The sequence below is a fragment of the Schistocerca gregaria genome, chromosome 4 (assembly GCF_023897955.1).
Source record: "Schistocerca gregaria isolate iqSchGreg1 chromosome 4, iqSchGreg1.2, whole genome shotgun sequence".
NCBI classification, from domain to species: Eukaryota; Metazoa; Arthropoda; class Insecta; order Orthoptera; family Acrididae; genus Schistocerca; species Schistocerca gregaria.
This window is the reverse complement of record NC_064923.1, coordinates 428,483,858-428,500,950: the sequence shown is the minus strand read 5'-3', so window position 1 is coordinate 428,500,950 and position 17,093 is coordinate 428,483,858. Positions and strand designations below refer to the sequence as shown.

The window sequence follows — 17,093 nt, the reverse complement described above, 5'->3', positions numbered from 1 at the left end:
ACCATGCAAGGAACAGCCGTCCAAATTACCAGCTCAGGCTGCGGTCAGAGTGGCTCCGGAGGTAAAATAGTCCCCCATTCGGATCACTGGGCGGGGACTACACAGGAGGACGTTGTTATCAGGAGAAGGAAAACTGGCGTTCTACGGGTCGGAACGTGTGATATCAGACCCCTTAATCGGACAGATAGGTTAGAGAATTTAAAACGGAAACGCCTTGTTTTCGAGCATCTTTTGCACAAAGACCATGCGAGGAACAGCCGTCCAAATTCCCAGCTCAGGCTGCGGTCAGAGTGGCTCCGGAGGTAAAATAGTCCCCCATTCGGATCACTGGGCGGAGACTACACAGGAGGACGTTGTTATCAGGAGAAAGAAAACTGGCGTTCTACGGGTCAGAACGTGTGATATCAGACCCCTTAATCGGACAGATAGGTTAGAGAATTTAAAACGGAAACGCCTTGTCTTCGAGCATCTTTTGCACAAAGACCATGCGAGGAACAGCCGTCCAAATTCCCAGCTCAGGCTGTGGTCAGAGTGGCTCCGGAGGTAAAATAGTCCCCCATTCGGATCACTGGGCGGAGACTACACAGGAGGACGTTGTTATCAGGAGAAAGAAAACTGGCGTTCTACGGGTCGGAACGTGTAATATCAGACCCCTTATCGGACAGATAGGTTAGAGAATTTAAAACGGAAACGCCTTGTCTTCGAGCATCTCTTGCACAAAGACCATGCGAGGAACAGCCGTCCAAATTCCCAGCTTAGGCTGCGGTCAGAGTGGCTCCGAAGGTAAAATAGTCCCCCATTCGGATAATTGGGCGGGGACTACACAGGAGGACGTTGTTATCAGGAGAAAGAAAACTGGCGTTCTACGGGTCGGAACGTGTAATATCAGATCCCTTAATCGGACAGATAGGTTAGAGAATTTAAAACGGAAACGCCTTGTCTTCGAGCATCTTTTCCACAAAGACCATGCGAGGAACAGCCGTCCAAATTCCCAGCTCAGGCTGCAGTCAGAGTGGCTCCGGAGGTACAATAGTCCCCCATTCGGATCATTGGGCGGGGACTACTCAGGAGGACATTGTTATCAGGAGAAAGAAAACTGGCGTTCTACGGGTCGGAACGTGTAATATCAGACCCCTTAATCAGACAGATAGTTTAGAGAATTTAAAATGGAAACGCCTTGTCTTCGAGCGTCTTTTGCACAAAGACCATGCGAGGAACAGACGTCCAAATTCCCAGCTCAGGCTGCGGTCAGAGTGGCTCCGGAGGTAAAATAGTCCCCCATTCGGATAATTGGGCGGGGACTACACAGGAGGACGTTGTTATCAGGAGAAAGAAAACTGGCGTTCTACGGGTCGGAACGTGTAATATCAGACCCCTTAATCGGACAGATAGGTTAGAGAATTTAAAACGGAAACGCCTTGTCTTCGAGCATCTCTTGCACAAAGACCATGCGAAGTACAGCCGTCCAAATTACCAGCTCAGGCTGCGGTCAGAGTGGCTCCGGAGGTAAAATAGTCCCCCATTCGGATCACTGGGCGGAGACTACACAGGAGGACGTTGTTATCAGGAGAAAGAAAACTGGCGTTCTACGGGTCGGAACGTGTAATATCAGACCCCTTTATCGGACAGATAGGTTAGAGAATTTAAAACGGAAACGCCTTGTCTTCGAGCATCTCTTGCACAAAGACCATGCGAGGAACAGCCGTCCAAATTCCCAGCTCAGGCTGCGGTCAGAGTGGCTACGGAGGTAAAATAGTCCCCCATTCGGATCACTGGGCGGAGACTACACAGGAGGACGTTGTTATCAGGAGAAAGAAAACTGGCGTTCTACGGGTCGGAATGTGTAATATCAGACCCCTTAATCGGACAGATAGGTTAGAGAATTTAAATCGGAAACGCCTTGTCTTCGAGCATCTTTTGCACAAAGACCATGCGAGGAACAGCCGTCCAAATTCCCAGCTCAGGCTGCGGTCAGAGTGGCTCCGGAGGTAAAATAGTCCCCCATTCGGATCACTGGGCGGAGACTACACAGGAGGACGTTGTTATCAGGAGAAAGAAAACTGGCGTTCTACGGGTCGGAACGTGTAATATCAGACCCCTTAATCGGACAGATAGGTTAGAGAATTTAAAACGGAAACGCCTTGTCTTCGAGCATCTCTTGCACAAAGACCATGCGAGGAACAGACGTCCAAATTCCCAGCTCAGGCTGCGGTCAGAGTGGCTCCGGAGGTAAAATAGTCCCCCATTCGGATCACTGGGCGGGGACTACTCAGGAGGACATTGTTATCAGGAGAAAGAAAACTGGCGATCTACGGGTCGGAACGTGTAATATCAGACCCCTTAATCAGACAGATAGGTTAGAGAATTTAAAATGGAAACGCCTTGTCTTCGAGCGTCTTTTGCACAAAGACCATGCGAGGAACAGCCGTCCAAATTCCCAGCTCAGGCTGCGGTCAGAGTGGCTCCGGAGGTAAAATAGTCCCCCATTCGGATCATTGAGCGGGGACTACACAGGAGGACGTTGTTATCAGGAGAAAGAAAACTGGCGTTCTACGGGTCGGAACGTGTAATATCAGACCCCTTAATCGGACAGATAGGTTAGAGAATTTAAAACGGAAACGCCTTGTCTTCGAGCATCTTTTGCACAAAGACCATGCGAGGAACAGCCGTCCAAATTCCCAGCTCAGGCTGCGGTCAGAGTGGCTCCGGAGGTAAAATAGTCCCCCATTCGGATCACTGGGCGGAGACTACACAGGAGGACGTTGTTATCAGGAGAAAGAAAACTGGCGTTCTACGGGTTGGAACGTGTAATATCAGACCCCTTAATCGGACAGATAGGTTAGAGAATTTAAAACGGAAACGCCTTGTCTTCGAGCATCTCTTGCACAAAGACAATGCGAGGAACAGCCGTCCAAATTCCCAGCTTAGGCTGCGGTCAGAGTGGCTCCGGAGGTAAAATAGTCCCCCATTCGGATCACTGGGCGGGGACTACTCAGGAGGACATTGTTATCAGGAGAAAGAAAACTGGCGTTCTACGGGTCGGAACGTGTGATGTCAGACCCCTTAATCAGACAGATAGGTTAGAGAATTTAAAACGGAAACGCCTTGTCTTCGAGCATCTTTTGCACAAAGACCATGCGAGGAACAGCCGTCCAAATTCCCAGCTCAGGCTGCGGTCAGAGTGGCTCCGGAGGTAAAATAGTCCACCATTCGGATCACTGGGCGGGGACTACTCAGGAGGACATTGTTATGAGGAGAAAGAAAACTGGCGTTCTACAGGTCGGAACGTGTGATGTCAGACCCCTTAATCGGACAGATAGGTTAGAGAATTTAAAACGGAAACGCCTTGTCTTCGAGCATCTCTTGCACAAAGACCATGCGAGGAACAGCCGTCCAAATTCCCAGCTCAGGCTGCGGTCAGAGTGGCTCCGGAGGTAAAATAGTCCCCCATTCGGATCACTGGGCGGAGACTACACAGGAGGACGTTGTTATCAGGAGAAAGAAAACTGGCGTTCTATGGGTCGGAACGTGTAATATCAGACCCCTTAATCGGACAGATAGGTTAGAGAATTTAAAACGGAAACGCCTTGTCTTCGAGCATCTCTTGCACAAAGACCATGCGAGGAACAGCCGTCCAAATTCCAAGCTCAGGCTGCGGTCAGAGTGGCTCCAGAGGTGAAATAGTCCCCCATTAGGATCACTGGGCGGGGACTACTCAGGAGGACGTTGTTATCAGGAGAAAGAAAACTGGCGTTCTACGGGTCGGAACGTGTAATATCAGACCCCTTAATCGGACAGATAGGTTAGAGAATTTAAAACGGAAACGCCTTGTCTTCGAGCATCTCTTGCACAAAGACCATGCGAGGAACAGCCGTCCAAATTCCCAGCTTAGGCTGCGGTCAGAGTGGCTCCGGAGGTAAAATAGTCCCCCATTCGGTTCATTGGGCGGGGACTACACAGGAGGACGTTGTTATCAGGAGAAAGAAAACTGGCGTTCTACGGGTCGGAACGTGTAATATCAGACCCCTTAATCGGACAGATAGGTTAGAGAATTTAAAACGGAAACGCCTTGTCTTCGAGCATCTTTGCACAAAGACCATGCGATGAACAGCCGTCCAAATTCCCAGCTCAGGCTGCGGTCAGAGTGGCTCCGGATGTAAAATAGTCCCCCATTTGGATCACTGGGCGGGGACTACACAGGAGGACGTTGTTATCAGGAGGAAGAAAACTGGCGTTCTACGGGTCGGAACGTGTAATATCAGACCCCTTAATCGGACAGATAGGTTAGAGAATTTAAAACGGAAACGCCTTGTCTTCGAGCATCTCTTGCACAAAGACCATGCGAGGAACAGCCGTCCAAATTCCCAGCTTAGGCTGCGGTCAGAGTGGCTCCGGAGGTAAAATAGTCCCCCATTCGGATCATTGGACGGGGACTACACAGGAGGACGTTGTTATTAGGAGAAAGAAAACTGGCGTTCTACGGGTCGGAACGTGTAATATCAGACCCCTTAATCGGACAGATAGGTTAGAGAATTTAAAACGGAAACGCCTTGTCTTCGAGCATCTTTTGCACAAAGACCATGCGAGGAACAGCCGTCCAAATTCCCAGCTCAGGCTGCGGTCAGAGTGGCTCCGGAGGTAAAATAGTCCCCCATTCGGATCACTGGGCGGGGACTACACAGGAGGACGTTGTTATCAGGAGAAAGAAAACTGGCGTTCTACGGGTCGGAACGTGTAATATCAGACCCCTTAATCGGACAGATAGGTTAGAGAATTTAAAACGGAAACGCCTTGTCTTCGAGCATCTTTTGCACAAAGACCATGCGAGGAACAGCCGTCCAAATTCCCAGCTTAGGCTGCGGTCAGAGTGGCTCCGGAGGTAAAATAGTCCCCCATTCGGATCACTGGGCGGGGGATACACAGGAGGACGTTGTTATCAGGAGAAAGAAAACTGGCGTTCTACGGGTCGGAACGTGTGATATCAGACCCCTTAATCGGACAGATAGGTTAGAGAATTTAAAACGGAAACGCCTTGTCTTCGAGCATCTTTTGCACAAAGACCATGCGAGGAACAGCCGTCCAAATTCCCATCTCAGGCTGCGGTCAGAGTGGCTCCAGAGGTAAAATAGTCCCCCATTCGGATCACTGGGCGGGGACTACACAGGAGGACGTTGTTATCAGGAGAAAGAAAACTGGCGTTCTACGGGTCGGAACGTGTAATATCAGACCCCTTAATCGGACAGATAGGTTAGAGAATTTAAAACGGAAACGCCTTGTCTTCGAGCGTCTTTTGCACAAAGACCATGCAAGGAACAGCCGTCCAAATTACCAGCTCAGGCTGCGGTCAGAGTGGCTCCGGAGGTAAAATAGTCCCCCATTCGGATCACTGGGCGGGGACTACACAGGAGGACGTTGTTATCAGGAGAAGGAAAACTGGCGTTCTACGGGTCGGAACGTGTGATATCAGACCCCTTAATCGGACAGATAGGTTAGAGAATTTAAATCGGAAACGCCTTGTTTTCGAGCATCTTTTGCACAAAGACCATGCGAGGAACAGCCGTCCAAATTCCCAGCTCAGGCTGCGGTCAGAGTGGCTCCGGAGGTAAAATAGTCCCCCATTCGGATCACTGGGCGGAGACTACACAGGAGGACGTTGTTATCAGGAGAAAGAAAACTGGCGTTCTACGGGTCGGAACGTGTGATATCAGACCCCTTAATCGGACAGATAGGTTAGAGAATTTAAAACAGAAACGCCTTGTCTTCGAGCATCTTTTGCACAAAGACCATGCGAGGAACAGCCGTCCAAATTCCCAGCTCAGGCTGCGGTCAGAGTGGCTCCGGAGGTAAAATAGTCCCCCATTCGGATCACTGGGCGGAGACTACACAGGAGGACGTTGTTATCAGGAGAAAGAAAACTGGCGTTCTACGGGTCGGAACGTGTAATATCAGACCCCTTATCGGACAGATAGGTTAGAGAATTTAAAACGGAAACGCCTTGTCTTCGAGCATCTCTTGCACAAAGACCATGCGAGGAACAGCCGTCCAAATTCCCAGCTTAGGCTGCGGTCAGAGTGGCTCCGAAGGTAAAATAGTCCCCCATTCGGATAATTGGGCGGGGACTACACAGGAGGACGTTGTCATCAGGAGAAAGAAAACTGGCGTTCTACGGGTCGGAACGTGTAATATCAGACCCCTTAATCGGACAGATAGGTTAGAGAATTTAAAACGGAAACGCCTTGTCTTCGAGCATCTTTTCCACAAAGACCATGCGAGGAACAGCCGTCCAAATTCCCAGCTCAGGCTGCGGTCAGAGTGGCTCCGGAGGTAAAATAGTCCCCCATTCGGATCATTGGGCGGGGACTACTCAGGAGGACATTGTTATCAGGAGAAAGAAAACTGGCGTTCTACGGGTCGGAACGTGTAATATCAGACCCCTTAATCAGACAGATAGTTTAGAGAATTTAAAATGGAAACGCCTTGTCTTCGAGCGTCTTTTGCACAAAGACCATGCGAGGAACAGCCGTCCAAATTCCCAGCTCAGGCTGCGGTCAGAGTGGCTCCGGAGGTAAAATAGTCCCCCATTCGGATAATTGGGCGGGGACTACACAGGAGGACGTTGTTATCAGGAGAAAGAAAACTGGCGTTCTACGGGTCGGAACGTGTAATATCAGACCCCTTAATCGGACAGATAGGTTAGAGAATTTAAAACGGAAATGCCTTGTCTTCGAGCATCTTTTGCACAAAGACGATGCGAGGAACAGCCGTCCAAATTCCCAGCTCAGGCTGCGGTCAGAGTGTCTCCGGAGGTAAAATAGTCCCCCATTCGGATCACTGGGCGGAGACTACACAGGAGGACGTTGTTATCAGGAGAAAGAAAACTGGCGTTCTACGGGTCGGAACGTGTAATATCAGACCCCTTAATCGGACAGATAGGTTAGAGAATTTAAAACGGAAACGCCTTGTCTTCGAGCATCTCTTGCACAAAGACCATGCGAAGTACAGCCGTCCAAATTACCAGCTCAGACTGCGGTCAGAGTGGCTCCGGAGGTAAAATAGTCCCCCATTCGGATCACTGGGCGGAGACTACACAGGAGGACGTTGTTATCAGGAGAAAGAAAACTGGCGTTCTACGGGTCGGAACGTGTAATATCAGACCCCTTTATCGGACAGATAGGTTAGAGAATTTAAAACGGAAACGCCTTGTCTTCGAGCATCTCTTGCACAAAGACCATGCGAGGAACAGCCGTCCAAATTCCCAGCTCAGGCTGCGGTCAGAGTGGCTACGGAGGTAAAATAGTCCCCCATTCGGATCACTGGGCGGAGACTACACAGGAGGACGTTGTTATCAGGAGAAAGAAAACTGGCGTACTACGGGTCGGAATGTGTAATATCAGACCCCTTAATCGGACAGATAGGTTAGAGAATTTAAATCGGAAATGCCTTGTCTTCGAGCATCTTTTGCACAAAGACCATGCGAGGAACAGCCGTCCAAATTCCCAGCTCAGGCTGCGGTCAGAGTGGCTCCGGAGGTAAAATAGTCCCCCATTCGGATCACTGGGCGGAGACTACACAGGAGGACGTTGTTATCAGGAGAAAGAAAACTGGCGTTCTACGGGTCGGAACGTGTAATATCAGACCCCTTAATCGGACAGATAGGTTAGAGAATTTAAAACGGAAACGCCTTGTCTTCGAGCATCTCCTGCACAAAGACCATGCGAGGAACAGACGTCCAAATTCCCAGCTCAGGCTGCGGTCAGAGTGGCTCCGGAGGTAAAATAGTCCCCCATTCGGATCACTGGGCGGGGACTACTCAGGAGGACATTGTTATCAGGAGAAAGAAAACTGGCGATCTACGGGTCGGAACGTGTAATATCAGACCCCTTAATCAGACAGATAGGTTAGAGAATTTAAAATGGAAACGCCTTGTCTTCGAGCGTCTTTTGCACAAAGACCATGCGAGGAACAGCCGTCCAAATTCCCAGCTCAGGCTGCGGTCAGAGTGGCTCCGGAGGTAAAATAGTCCCCCATTCGGATCATTGAGCGGGGACTACACAGGAGGACGTTGTTATCAGGAGAAAGAAAACTGGCGTTCTACGGGTCGGAACGTGTAATATCAGACCCCTTAATCGGACAGATAGGTTAGAGAATTTAAAACGGAAACGCCTTGTCTTCGAGCATCTTTTGCACAAAGACCATGCGAGGAACAGCCGTCCAAATTCCCAGCTCAGGCTGCGGTCAGAGTGGCTCCGGAGGTAAAATAGTCCCCCATTCGGATCACTGGGCGGAGACTACACAGGAGGACGTTGTTATCAGGAGAAAGAAAACTGGCGTTCTACGGGTTGGAACGTGTAATATCAGACCCCTTAATCGGACAGATAGGTTAGAGAATTTAAAACGGAAACGCCTTGTCTTCGAGCATCTCTTGCACAAAGACCATGCGAGGAACAGCCGTCCAAATTCCCAGCATAGGCTGCGGTCAGAGTGGCTCTGGAGGTAAAATAGTCCCCCATTCGGATCACTGGGCGGGGACTACTCAGGAGGACATTGTTATCAGGAGAAAGAAAACTGGCGTTCTACGGGTCGGAACGTGTGATGTCAGACCCCTTAATCAGACAGATAGGTTAGAGAATTTAAAACGGAAACGCCTTGTCTTCGAGCATCTTTTGCACAAAGACCATGCGAGGAACAGCCGTCCAAATTCCCAGCTCAGGCTGCGGTCAGAGTGGCTCCGGAGGTAAAATAGTCCACCATTCGAATCACTGGGCGGGGACTACTCAGGAGGACATTGTTATGAGGAGAAAGAAAACTGGCGTTCTACAGGTCGGAACGTGTGATGTCAGACCCCTTAATCGGACAGATAGGTTAGAGAATTTAAAACGGAAACGCCTTGTCTTCGAGCATCTCTTGCACAAAGACCATGCGAGGAACAGCCGTCCAAATTCCCAGCTCAGGCTGCGGTCAGAGTGGCTCCGGAGGTAAAATAGTCCCCCATTCGGATCACTGGGCGGAGACTACACAGGAGGACGTTGTTATCAGGAGAAAGAAAACTGGCGTTCTACGGGTCGGAACGTGTAATATCAGACCCCTTAATCAGACAGATAGGTTAGAGAATTTAAAACGGAAACGCCTTGTCTTCGAGCATCTTTTGCACAAAGACCATGCGAGGAACAGCCGTCCAAATTCCCAGCTTAGGCTGCGGACAGAGTGGCTCCGGAGGTAAAATAGTCCCCCATTCGGATCACTGGGCGGAGACTACACAGGAGGACGTTGTTATCAGGAGAAAGAAAACTGGCGTTCTACGGGTCGGAACGTGTAATATCAGACCCCTTAATCGGACAGATAGGTTAGAGAATTTAAAAGGGAAACGCCTTGTCTTCGAGCATCTTTTGCACGAAGACCATGCGAGGAACAGCCGTCCAAATTCCCAGCTCAGGCTGCGGTCAGAGTGGCTCCGGAGGTAAAATAGTCCCCCATTCGGATCACTGGGCGGAGACTACACAGGAGGACGTTGTTATCAGGAGAAAGAAAACTGGCGTTCTACGGGTCGGAACGTGTGATGTCAGACCCCTTAATCAGACAGATAGGTTAGAGAATTTAAAACGGAAACGCCTTGTCTTCGAGCATCTTTTGCACAAAGACCATGCGAGGAACAGCCGTCCAAATTCCCAGCTCAGGCTGCGGTCAGAGTGGCTCCGGAGGTAAAATAGTCCCCCATTCGGATCACTGGGCGGAGACTACACAGGAGGACGTTGTTATCTGGAGAAAGAAAACTGGCGTTCTACGGGTCGGAACGTGTAATATCAGACCCCTTAATCGGACAGATAGGTTAGAGAATTTAAAACGGAAACGCCTTGTCTTCGAGCATCTTTTGCACAAAGACCATGCGAGGAACAGCCGTCCAAATTCCCAGCTCAGGCTGCGGTCAGAGTGGCTCCGAAGGTAAAATAGTCCCCCATTCCGATCACTGGGCGGAGACTACACAGGAGGACGTTGTTATCAGGAGAAAGAAAACTGGCGTTCTACGGGTTGGAACGTGTGATGTCAGACCCCTTAATCAGACAGATAGGTTAGAGAATTTAAAACGGAAACGGCTTGTCTTCGAGCATCTTTTGCACAAAGACCATGCGAGGAACAGCCGTCCAAATTCCCAGCTCAGGCTGCGGTCAGAGTGGCTCCGGACGTAAAATAGTCCCCCATTCGGATCACTGGGCGGAGACTACACAGGAGGACGTTGTTATCAGGAGAAAGAAAACTGGCGTTCTACGGGTCGGAACGTGTAATATCAGACCCCTTAATCGGACAGATAGGTTAGAGAATTTAAAACGGAAACGCCTTGTCTTCGAGCATCTTTTGCACAAAGACCATGCGAGGAACAGCCGTCCAAATTCCCAGCTCAGGTTGCGGTCAGAGTGGCTCCGGAGGTAAAATAGTCCCCCATTCGGATCACTGGGCGGATACTACACAGGAGGACGTTGTTATCAGGAGAAAGAAAACTGGCGTTCTACTGGTCGGAACGTGTAATATCAGACCCCTTAATCGGACAGATAGGTTAGAGAATTTAAAACGGAAACGCCTTGTCTTCGAGCATCTTTTGCACAAAGACCATGCGAGGAACAGCCGTCCAAATTCCCAGCTCAGGCTGCGGTCAGAGTGGCTCCGGAGGTAAAATAGTCCCCCATTCGGATCACTGGGCGGAGACTACACAGGAGGACGTTGTTATCAGGAGAAAGAAAACTGGCGTTCTACGGGTTGGAACGTGTGATGTCTGACCCCTTAATCAGACAGATAGGTTAGATAATTTAAAACGGAAATGCCTTGTCTTCGAGCATCTTTTGCACAAAGACCATGCGAGGAACAGCCGTCCAAATTCCCAGCTCAGGCTGCGGTCAGAGTGGCTCCGGAGGTAAAATAGTCCCCCATTCGGATCACTGGGCGGGGACTACTCAGGAGGACATTGTTATCAGGAGAAAGAAAACTGGCGTTCTACGGGTCGGAACGTGTGATGTCAGACCCCTTAATCAGACAGATAGGTTAGAGAATTTAAAACGGAAATGCCTTGTCTTCGAGCATCTTTTGCACAAAGACCATGCGAGGAACAGCCGTCCAAATTCCCAGCTCAGGCTGCGGTCAGAGTGGCTCCGGAGGTAAAATAGTCCCCCATTCGGATCACTGGGCGGGGACTACTCAGGAGGACATTGTTATCAGGAGAAAGAAAACTGGCGTTCTACGGGTCGGAACGTGTGATGTCAGACCCCTTAATCAGACAGATAGGTTAGAGAATTTAAAACGGAAACGCCTTGTCTTCGAGCGTCTTTTGCACAAAGACCATGCGAGGAACAGCCGTCCAAATTCCCAGCTCAGGCTGCGGTCAGAGTGGCTCCGGAGGTAAAATAGTCCCCCATTCGGATCACTGGGCGGGGACTACTCATGAGGACGTTGTTATCAGGAGAAAGAAAACTGGCGTTCTACGGGTCGGAACGTGTAATATCAGACCCCTTAATCGGACAGATAGGTTAGAGAGTTTAAAACGGAAACGCCTTTTCTTCGAGCATCTCTTGCAAAAAGACCATGCGATGAACAGCCGTCCAAATTCCCAGCTCAGGCTGCGGTCAGAGTGGCTCCGATATCGGTGGATTCCGCCGACGACTGACATCGGCCGGACACGGCCGATCTTTCCAAATCAGTAAGCCACTATGTACACGGTCCCAAATATAGTCGATCTTTTCTCCGGAACGTACAGACTTTGGACGACAATCGGTGAAATTCAAATTAGTTTGCTTTCTTCGGTCAAATCGACGGACGTTCTCGCACACGAAATATGTAGCGTGAGAAACTGATAAATTTAGTCCAAGAATGAGTGAGTTCGTGGCATCATGAAGATGAAAATGTCGTAATCAGGTTATAGTTCGAAATCAATGGACTGAAAACGCAGGTTTATTCCACAAATAAGAAAAATCTTTATTGGAAATTTTAGGCGTTGATTATACCTCTAAAAATAATTAGTTCGAGTTTAAAGGGCGGTGTATCTTATATGCTTATAAATAATGTACTGGATCTTTTTTGTGGTAGGTCGTGATTAGGTTTCTACAAATTATTGTTACTGGTTACTGGCGTTTTATGCCAATAAGGTAATGATTCGGTTAATATGAAGTGGTTTGCAGGTGTGGTGTACGGTATGTACATCCACTTTCAAAAATGGTTCAGATGGTTTTAAGCACTATGGGACTTAACAGTTGAGGTCTTCAGTCCCCTAGACTTAGAACCTCTTAAACCTAATTAACCTAAGGACATCACACACATCCATGCTCGAGGCAGGATTCGAACCTGCGACCGCAGCAGCAGCGAGGTTCCGGACTGAAGTGCCTAGAACTTAAACTTTCAAGTACTTTAGGTTTTCAGAGTATCTTATGCTACATTTTATGCTGGTCTTTCACTCTTGTACTAAATGAATGTTACTGAAGTTTAATTGACGTACGTTTGCATAACTTTAAATAAATACAGAGGGTTTATAACTTGCTTTTCACCACGCTGCTCCTATAATCTTATATAGTCCTAAAACTTGTCTGGTTATTTCGATAACTGTGGACAGTGTTTATAATACTCGCCACTTTCTTTACGAGACAGGAAAGCTATTTCACACGCATTTGGCGTCACTTTAATAGCATAAGCCGCTATGTAGCACTGGTATCCAAGCACAGAGACGTCGTGGTATCCATCCCACCCTAAGAGGTCTAATATCTGACTTACTTCATACATAGAATAGATTCTACCCTCGCCAACGTAACCCAACCTCCTTGATCCTGCGAAAGCTGACGAAGGAGATAGGATGTACTATGACCACGTTGTCGGGCTATATTATCAGGCCACCACTGGCGACGGTGCCTGACAACCGTTGTCGATGCCACTGTGAACGAAGCCGTTTTCCCCCGTTTCCGGTGACGCTGCTCGTTAGAAATTTAATTTGGAAATTTTTGGTAAGTTCCCAGGAGGGGGGGGGGGGGGGGCTACTGAGGTCATCGGTCCCTAGGGTAACACACTTCTTAAGCTAAATTAAACTAACTTAATCTAACTAAACTAAGGACAACACACACACACACACACACACTCATGCCCGAGGGAGGACTGGAACCTCCGACGGGGAGAAAATCGCGAATCCTGACAAGGCGCCCCTGACCGCACAGCAACCCCGCGTGGCACGCTGCACGTTGCCTCTTCCCCGAATGACGTGCCGCGCCCGCTGCGGCCCGGCCTTAGCCCCGGGCCCGTTAGCGTTCAGCTATACTACAAATCTGGTACCGCGCGCCGCGGAATTTGAATCCCCGCCAGACGTCATGGACGTCGAAGACCCCTAGAGGTCTCTGCACCATCGCGCCGTAAGCCGTGGCGGCGCCCGCGTACTGGCCTGCATGTAGTGTGAGGGCGCCACAGTGGAACACGTGGTTCCAGCGGCCAATAGCAACACCCCCGATAGACTATTTAAGCGCCTGCCTCTCGCTCTGTCAGCCACGCACGCACGCACGCGACGCACTCCGCTGCTCGACTCGCTGCGGCTCAGACCGTTACCATTACGCCACTAGCCCATCGCCATGTACGGACGCGGAAAGGGAGACAAACTTGCTGCTGTGGCAAAGCTTCTGCTCACGCTGGCAGGAGACGGCCGTGGCAGCTGCGCATACCTGAAGCAGCGGACACCAACAACCGCCAAAAAAGCGGTCCACGAAGAAGAGGCAGCCGTCCCGCCACCCCCGCACAAGGGGGAAAACGGGGCGGCTGCAATCCTGCCCAGCGCCGCCACTGACGACGCCGTGGCTGCTCTCAAAGCCGCGATGGCGACAGAGAGAGCGGCAGGTCGTCGGTCTCCATCGGGTGCTGCAAGAGTTACGGGAAGAAATCCGGCTGATGCAAAAGAAGACACCCGCCCCCGTTGCCGCCCCTACGGTGGTACGACAAGTTGGGGTGGATGTGTCTACGCAAACGGATATGTCCACGCAGACGGATGTGTCCGCTCAAACGGACGTCGCCCCGGAACCTGTAGCAATAAAGGAGACCGGGTAGACGCCCATGGACGTGGTGCAGTCTGTCTCTCCGCCGCCGCCGCCGCGGCCGCCGCTGCCGCCGCCGCCGCCGCCTGATGTGGCGAAGCAGCAGCTGCAGGACATACAAGAGGCGGGAGGGATGTACTCCACAACCATCCCCTGGTCTGGCGTGAGGTCGGTCGCTCGACGGCGCGTTCGGCGCGGGCCCGCCCGTAGCCGGCGCGCCGTAAGGCACGGAGGCTCGCACTGGGGCGTATCGCTTCCAGACGGGCGTGCCGCGGCACTCCTCACAGGGGAAGTGATGTGTCTCTTACAACCTCTCCTTCCCAAGTGGCTCTTTCCGCCTTCCCGTGGTGCCAGACGTTAAGCTCGGCATTTTGCCTTGCGACAAAAGGGAGAGCTGCGACCCAACCCGATGCGAAAGCGAAGGGTGCGTGGCACAGGGGGAGCTGTGTCGAGGGACGAACATCTGTCCCTTTCTGTTCGCAGGGCCCAGACCAGCAGGAGCTCTGCATGCCGGCGACTTCGTTTGTCGGCGTGGGATCGCGGCGCGAGTCGGCAAGGGTGCCTCGCCGCGCCCCTGGGTAACCGGGGCGTGTTCTGCCAAACCCAGGAGGTGGTGACATCGCCTGGGCCAGGTTAACTGGGTCCAGACCGCCGAACGTCTGGGGGACCGGCCCGCCACCTGAGTAGGAGTGGGTCCTTGGCCGTAAGGTGGAAACTCGGGCTAGTAGGCGGCGAAGGGCGAGAGGTGTATCCGCCTCTCCGGAGTGCGGGGTGCAATTGCCGAGGAGCGTCGCGTGAAATCGCCGATGACGAAGCCATCGATGGGGACCAGTGCGCTGGCAACGGCGTGCTGAACCCGGCAGTTCGATAGGGCCCTTGACCTTGGGGCGAGGTCGGTGGGCGAGCTGCAAGAAGTCCCCCCCCCCCCCCCCCCCCCATGCCAGAGGAGCCGGTCCGGGGCAAGAGACGGGCTCCCACTTTCTTCTTTATCACTCGTTAATCATGGCTTCAACTATAACGAGTGATTCGAGTGCGCTTTCGAGGGCTTCCGCTGTGCCTGATCCCTCTCCACAAGACGAGGTGGGGCAGGCAGATGTTGATATTGAAACCGTCGCACAGAGGCATAACAGAATCGCCCTGTTGATTGATCAGAATGTGAAAAATGGCAAGATCAGTCAGGCTGCCTTGACCATTATTAAGAATGAACTTTCGGCCTGGGCTATTGCCCATGCAAAATTAGAAGGCCGTTTAGAAGAATTAGAAAAAGAAAACAGCAGGCTGCGAAAACAACCAGCCAAATCCTGGGCGGCATTGGCTGCGCAAGCGCCCATTAAGCCAACTACCACAAAAGATACAATCGACAGGGTAGCAAAGAGACAAGACACGGCAGTTTTTCTTCGGACGCTGCCAGGACAGGACACAAGTGTAAAAAAGCTACAAGAACTTTTAACTACCACAATAGATCCTGTAAAGGACAAAATAAGAATCAAGAAAGTTAAACCCAGCAAGAACTCTGTAATAGTAGAAGTAGCCTCAGAAGAAGATAAGGAAAAACTACTAAAAAACCAAAAACTGAATGCAGTAATGAAATGTGAACCTCCACGGAAAAGGAATCCTTTGGTGATATTGTATGACGTGCCAACTATAATGACTAACGACGAGTTAAGCGAGACAATAAGGGGACAAAATTTTGAAAGCATGAACGCGGAAGAATTCAATAATAAATTCAAACTCAAATTCAAAACAGGACCCCGTGATCGGGACGTTGTCCATCACGTGGCCGAGGTAAATCCACAAATGTGGAAGCAAATTACTGGAATGGGCAGACTATATATCGGTTTTCATGCAATTAATGTAAGGGATTACATCGTGGTACCTCGTTGCCACAATTGTGGGGACTTGGACCACATTCTCAGGCACTGCACCAGGGGGTCAGCGTGCTCCAAGTGCGGTGACAATGGACACGTACGAAAGGACTGCAAGGCTGCCAGTGTTTGTATTCCCTGTAAGAGCAGAGGGAAAAAACCATGTGGAGCTACAGGACGGAGTTGCCCTACATACAGGATGTTAGAACAACGCCTAATATCCAGAATTGATTATGGTTGAGTCTGACACAACCTACAGGATGCCAAAGCGAAAATCCCCGAGCAAGAGAAGGAGGGATGCTATGAGGGCTCACAAATTCAGGGAATTTTTGAGATCGCTTTCGAGCTCAGAAGTCGAAACAGCAGACACTGCTGTCCAGACAGAGGCATTCATGGTAGACAAAGGACAGCAAACTGAATTTCCCATGCCACTCATGGCTCCCTCCCCTCGAAGCCGGGGATCTGAGCCGAAAACAGACCATCCACGGCAAGGGCATCCTGTGGTAGTGGCAACCCCCAAGGAGAAAATTGAAAAACCATCCATACAGGAAAATATAGTCACAAGTTCGAGTGTGGGTTGCACCACTGATACATCAATTGTCAGGCTTCCGCCTGTCGATCCGGTGAGGGTGTACCCAAACCTCGAATTTACGATGCAGCTGGCAAGACTGGAGCAGCCGGCAACCCTGACCACTGCCTTGAGACATGTGGTCCGAATTGGACATGAGAACGGTAGAAAGGTAACCTTCTCGGTGATGGAGGCTGTAGATAGAATACAGCTAAAGTCGGTGAATCTCCCCACGGACTTCGGAGCCCTGCGTGACCTGCTAAAGAAACTGTTTGAAAGACGAGGAGAGAAATTTGACTTAGAGGATATATACGTCCAATCAGTGTTGGCAAATGGAAGAATAACTTTCGATCCGAACAAGACCTGGCCATATGACCGAGTACACACATATTATCCATGACGACTAGGACATCTGTCGGCCAACTAAATACGCACAACAGTCGACTTGTGATGCAGGAACTCCGTAGGGAAGTGGAGGGGAGGAGACTGGATGTACTCTGTTTGCAGGAGCCTTACTCTCTGGCTGGCAAAATTGCTTTTGTGGCCACCACATGGCAAGTCATCAGCTGTGGGGATGCCCCCAAAGCAGCTGTGGTAATCACCAACAAAAAACTGCAG

General features: G+C 50.6%; 1 protein-coding gene across 1 annotated transcript; it reads left to right on the top strand.

Moving 5' to 3' along the window:
* The first annotated feature begins 13,586 nt into the window (after positions 1–13,586).
* On the top strand, positions 13,587–14,132 carry LOC126267761 (uncharacterized). The gene has a single exon (XM_049973064.1). The coding sequence runs from the start codon at positions 13,587–13,589 to the stop codon at positions 14,130–14,132; it is 546 nt and encodes a 181-aa protein (XP_049829021.1).
* The last annotated feature ends 2,961 nt before the right edge of the window (positions 14,133–17,093 follow it).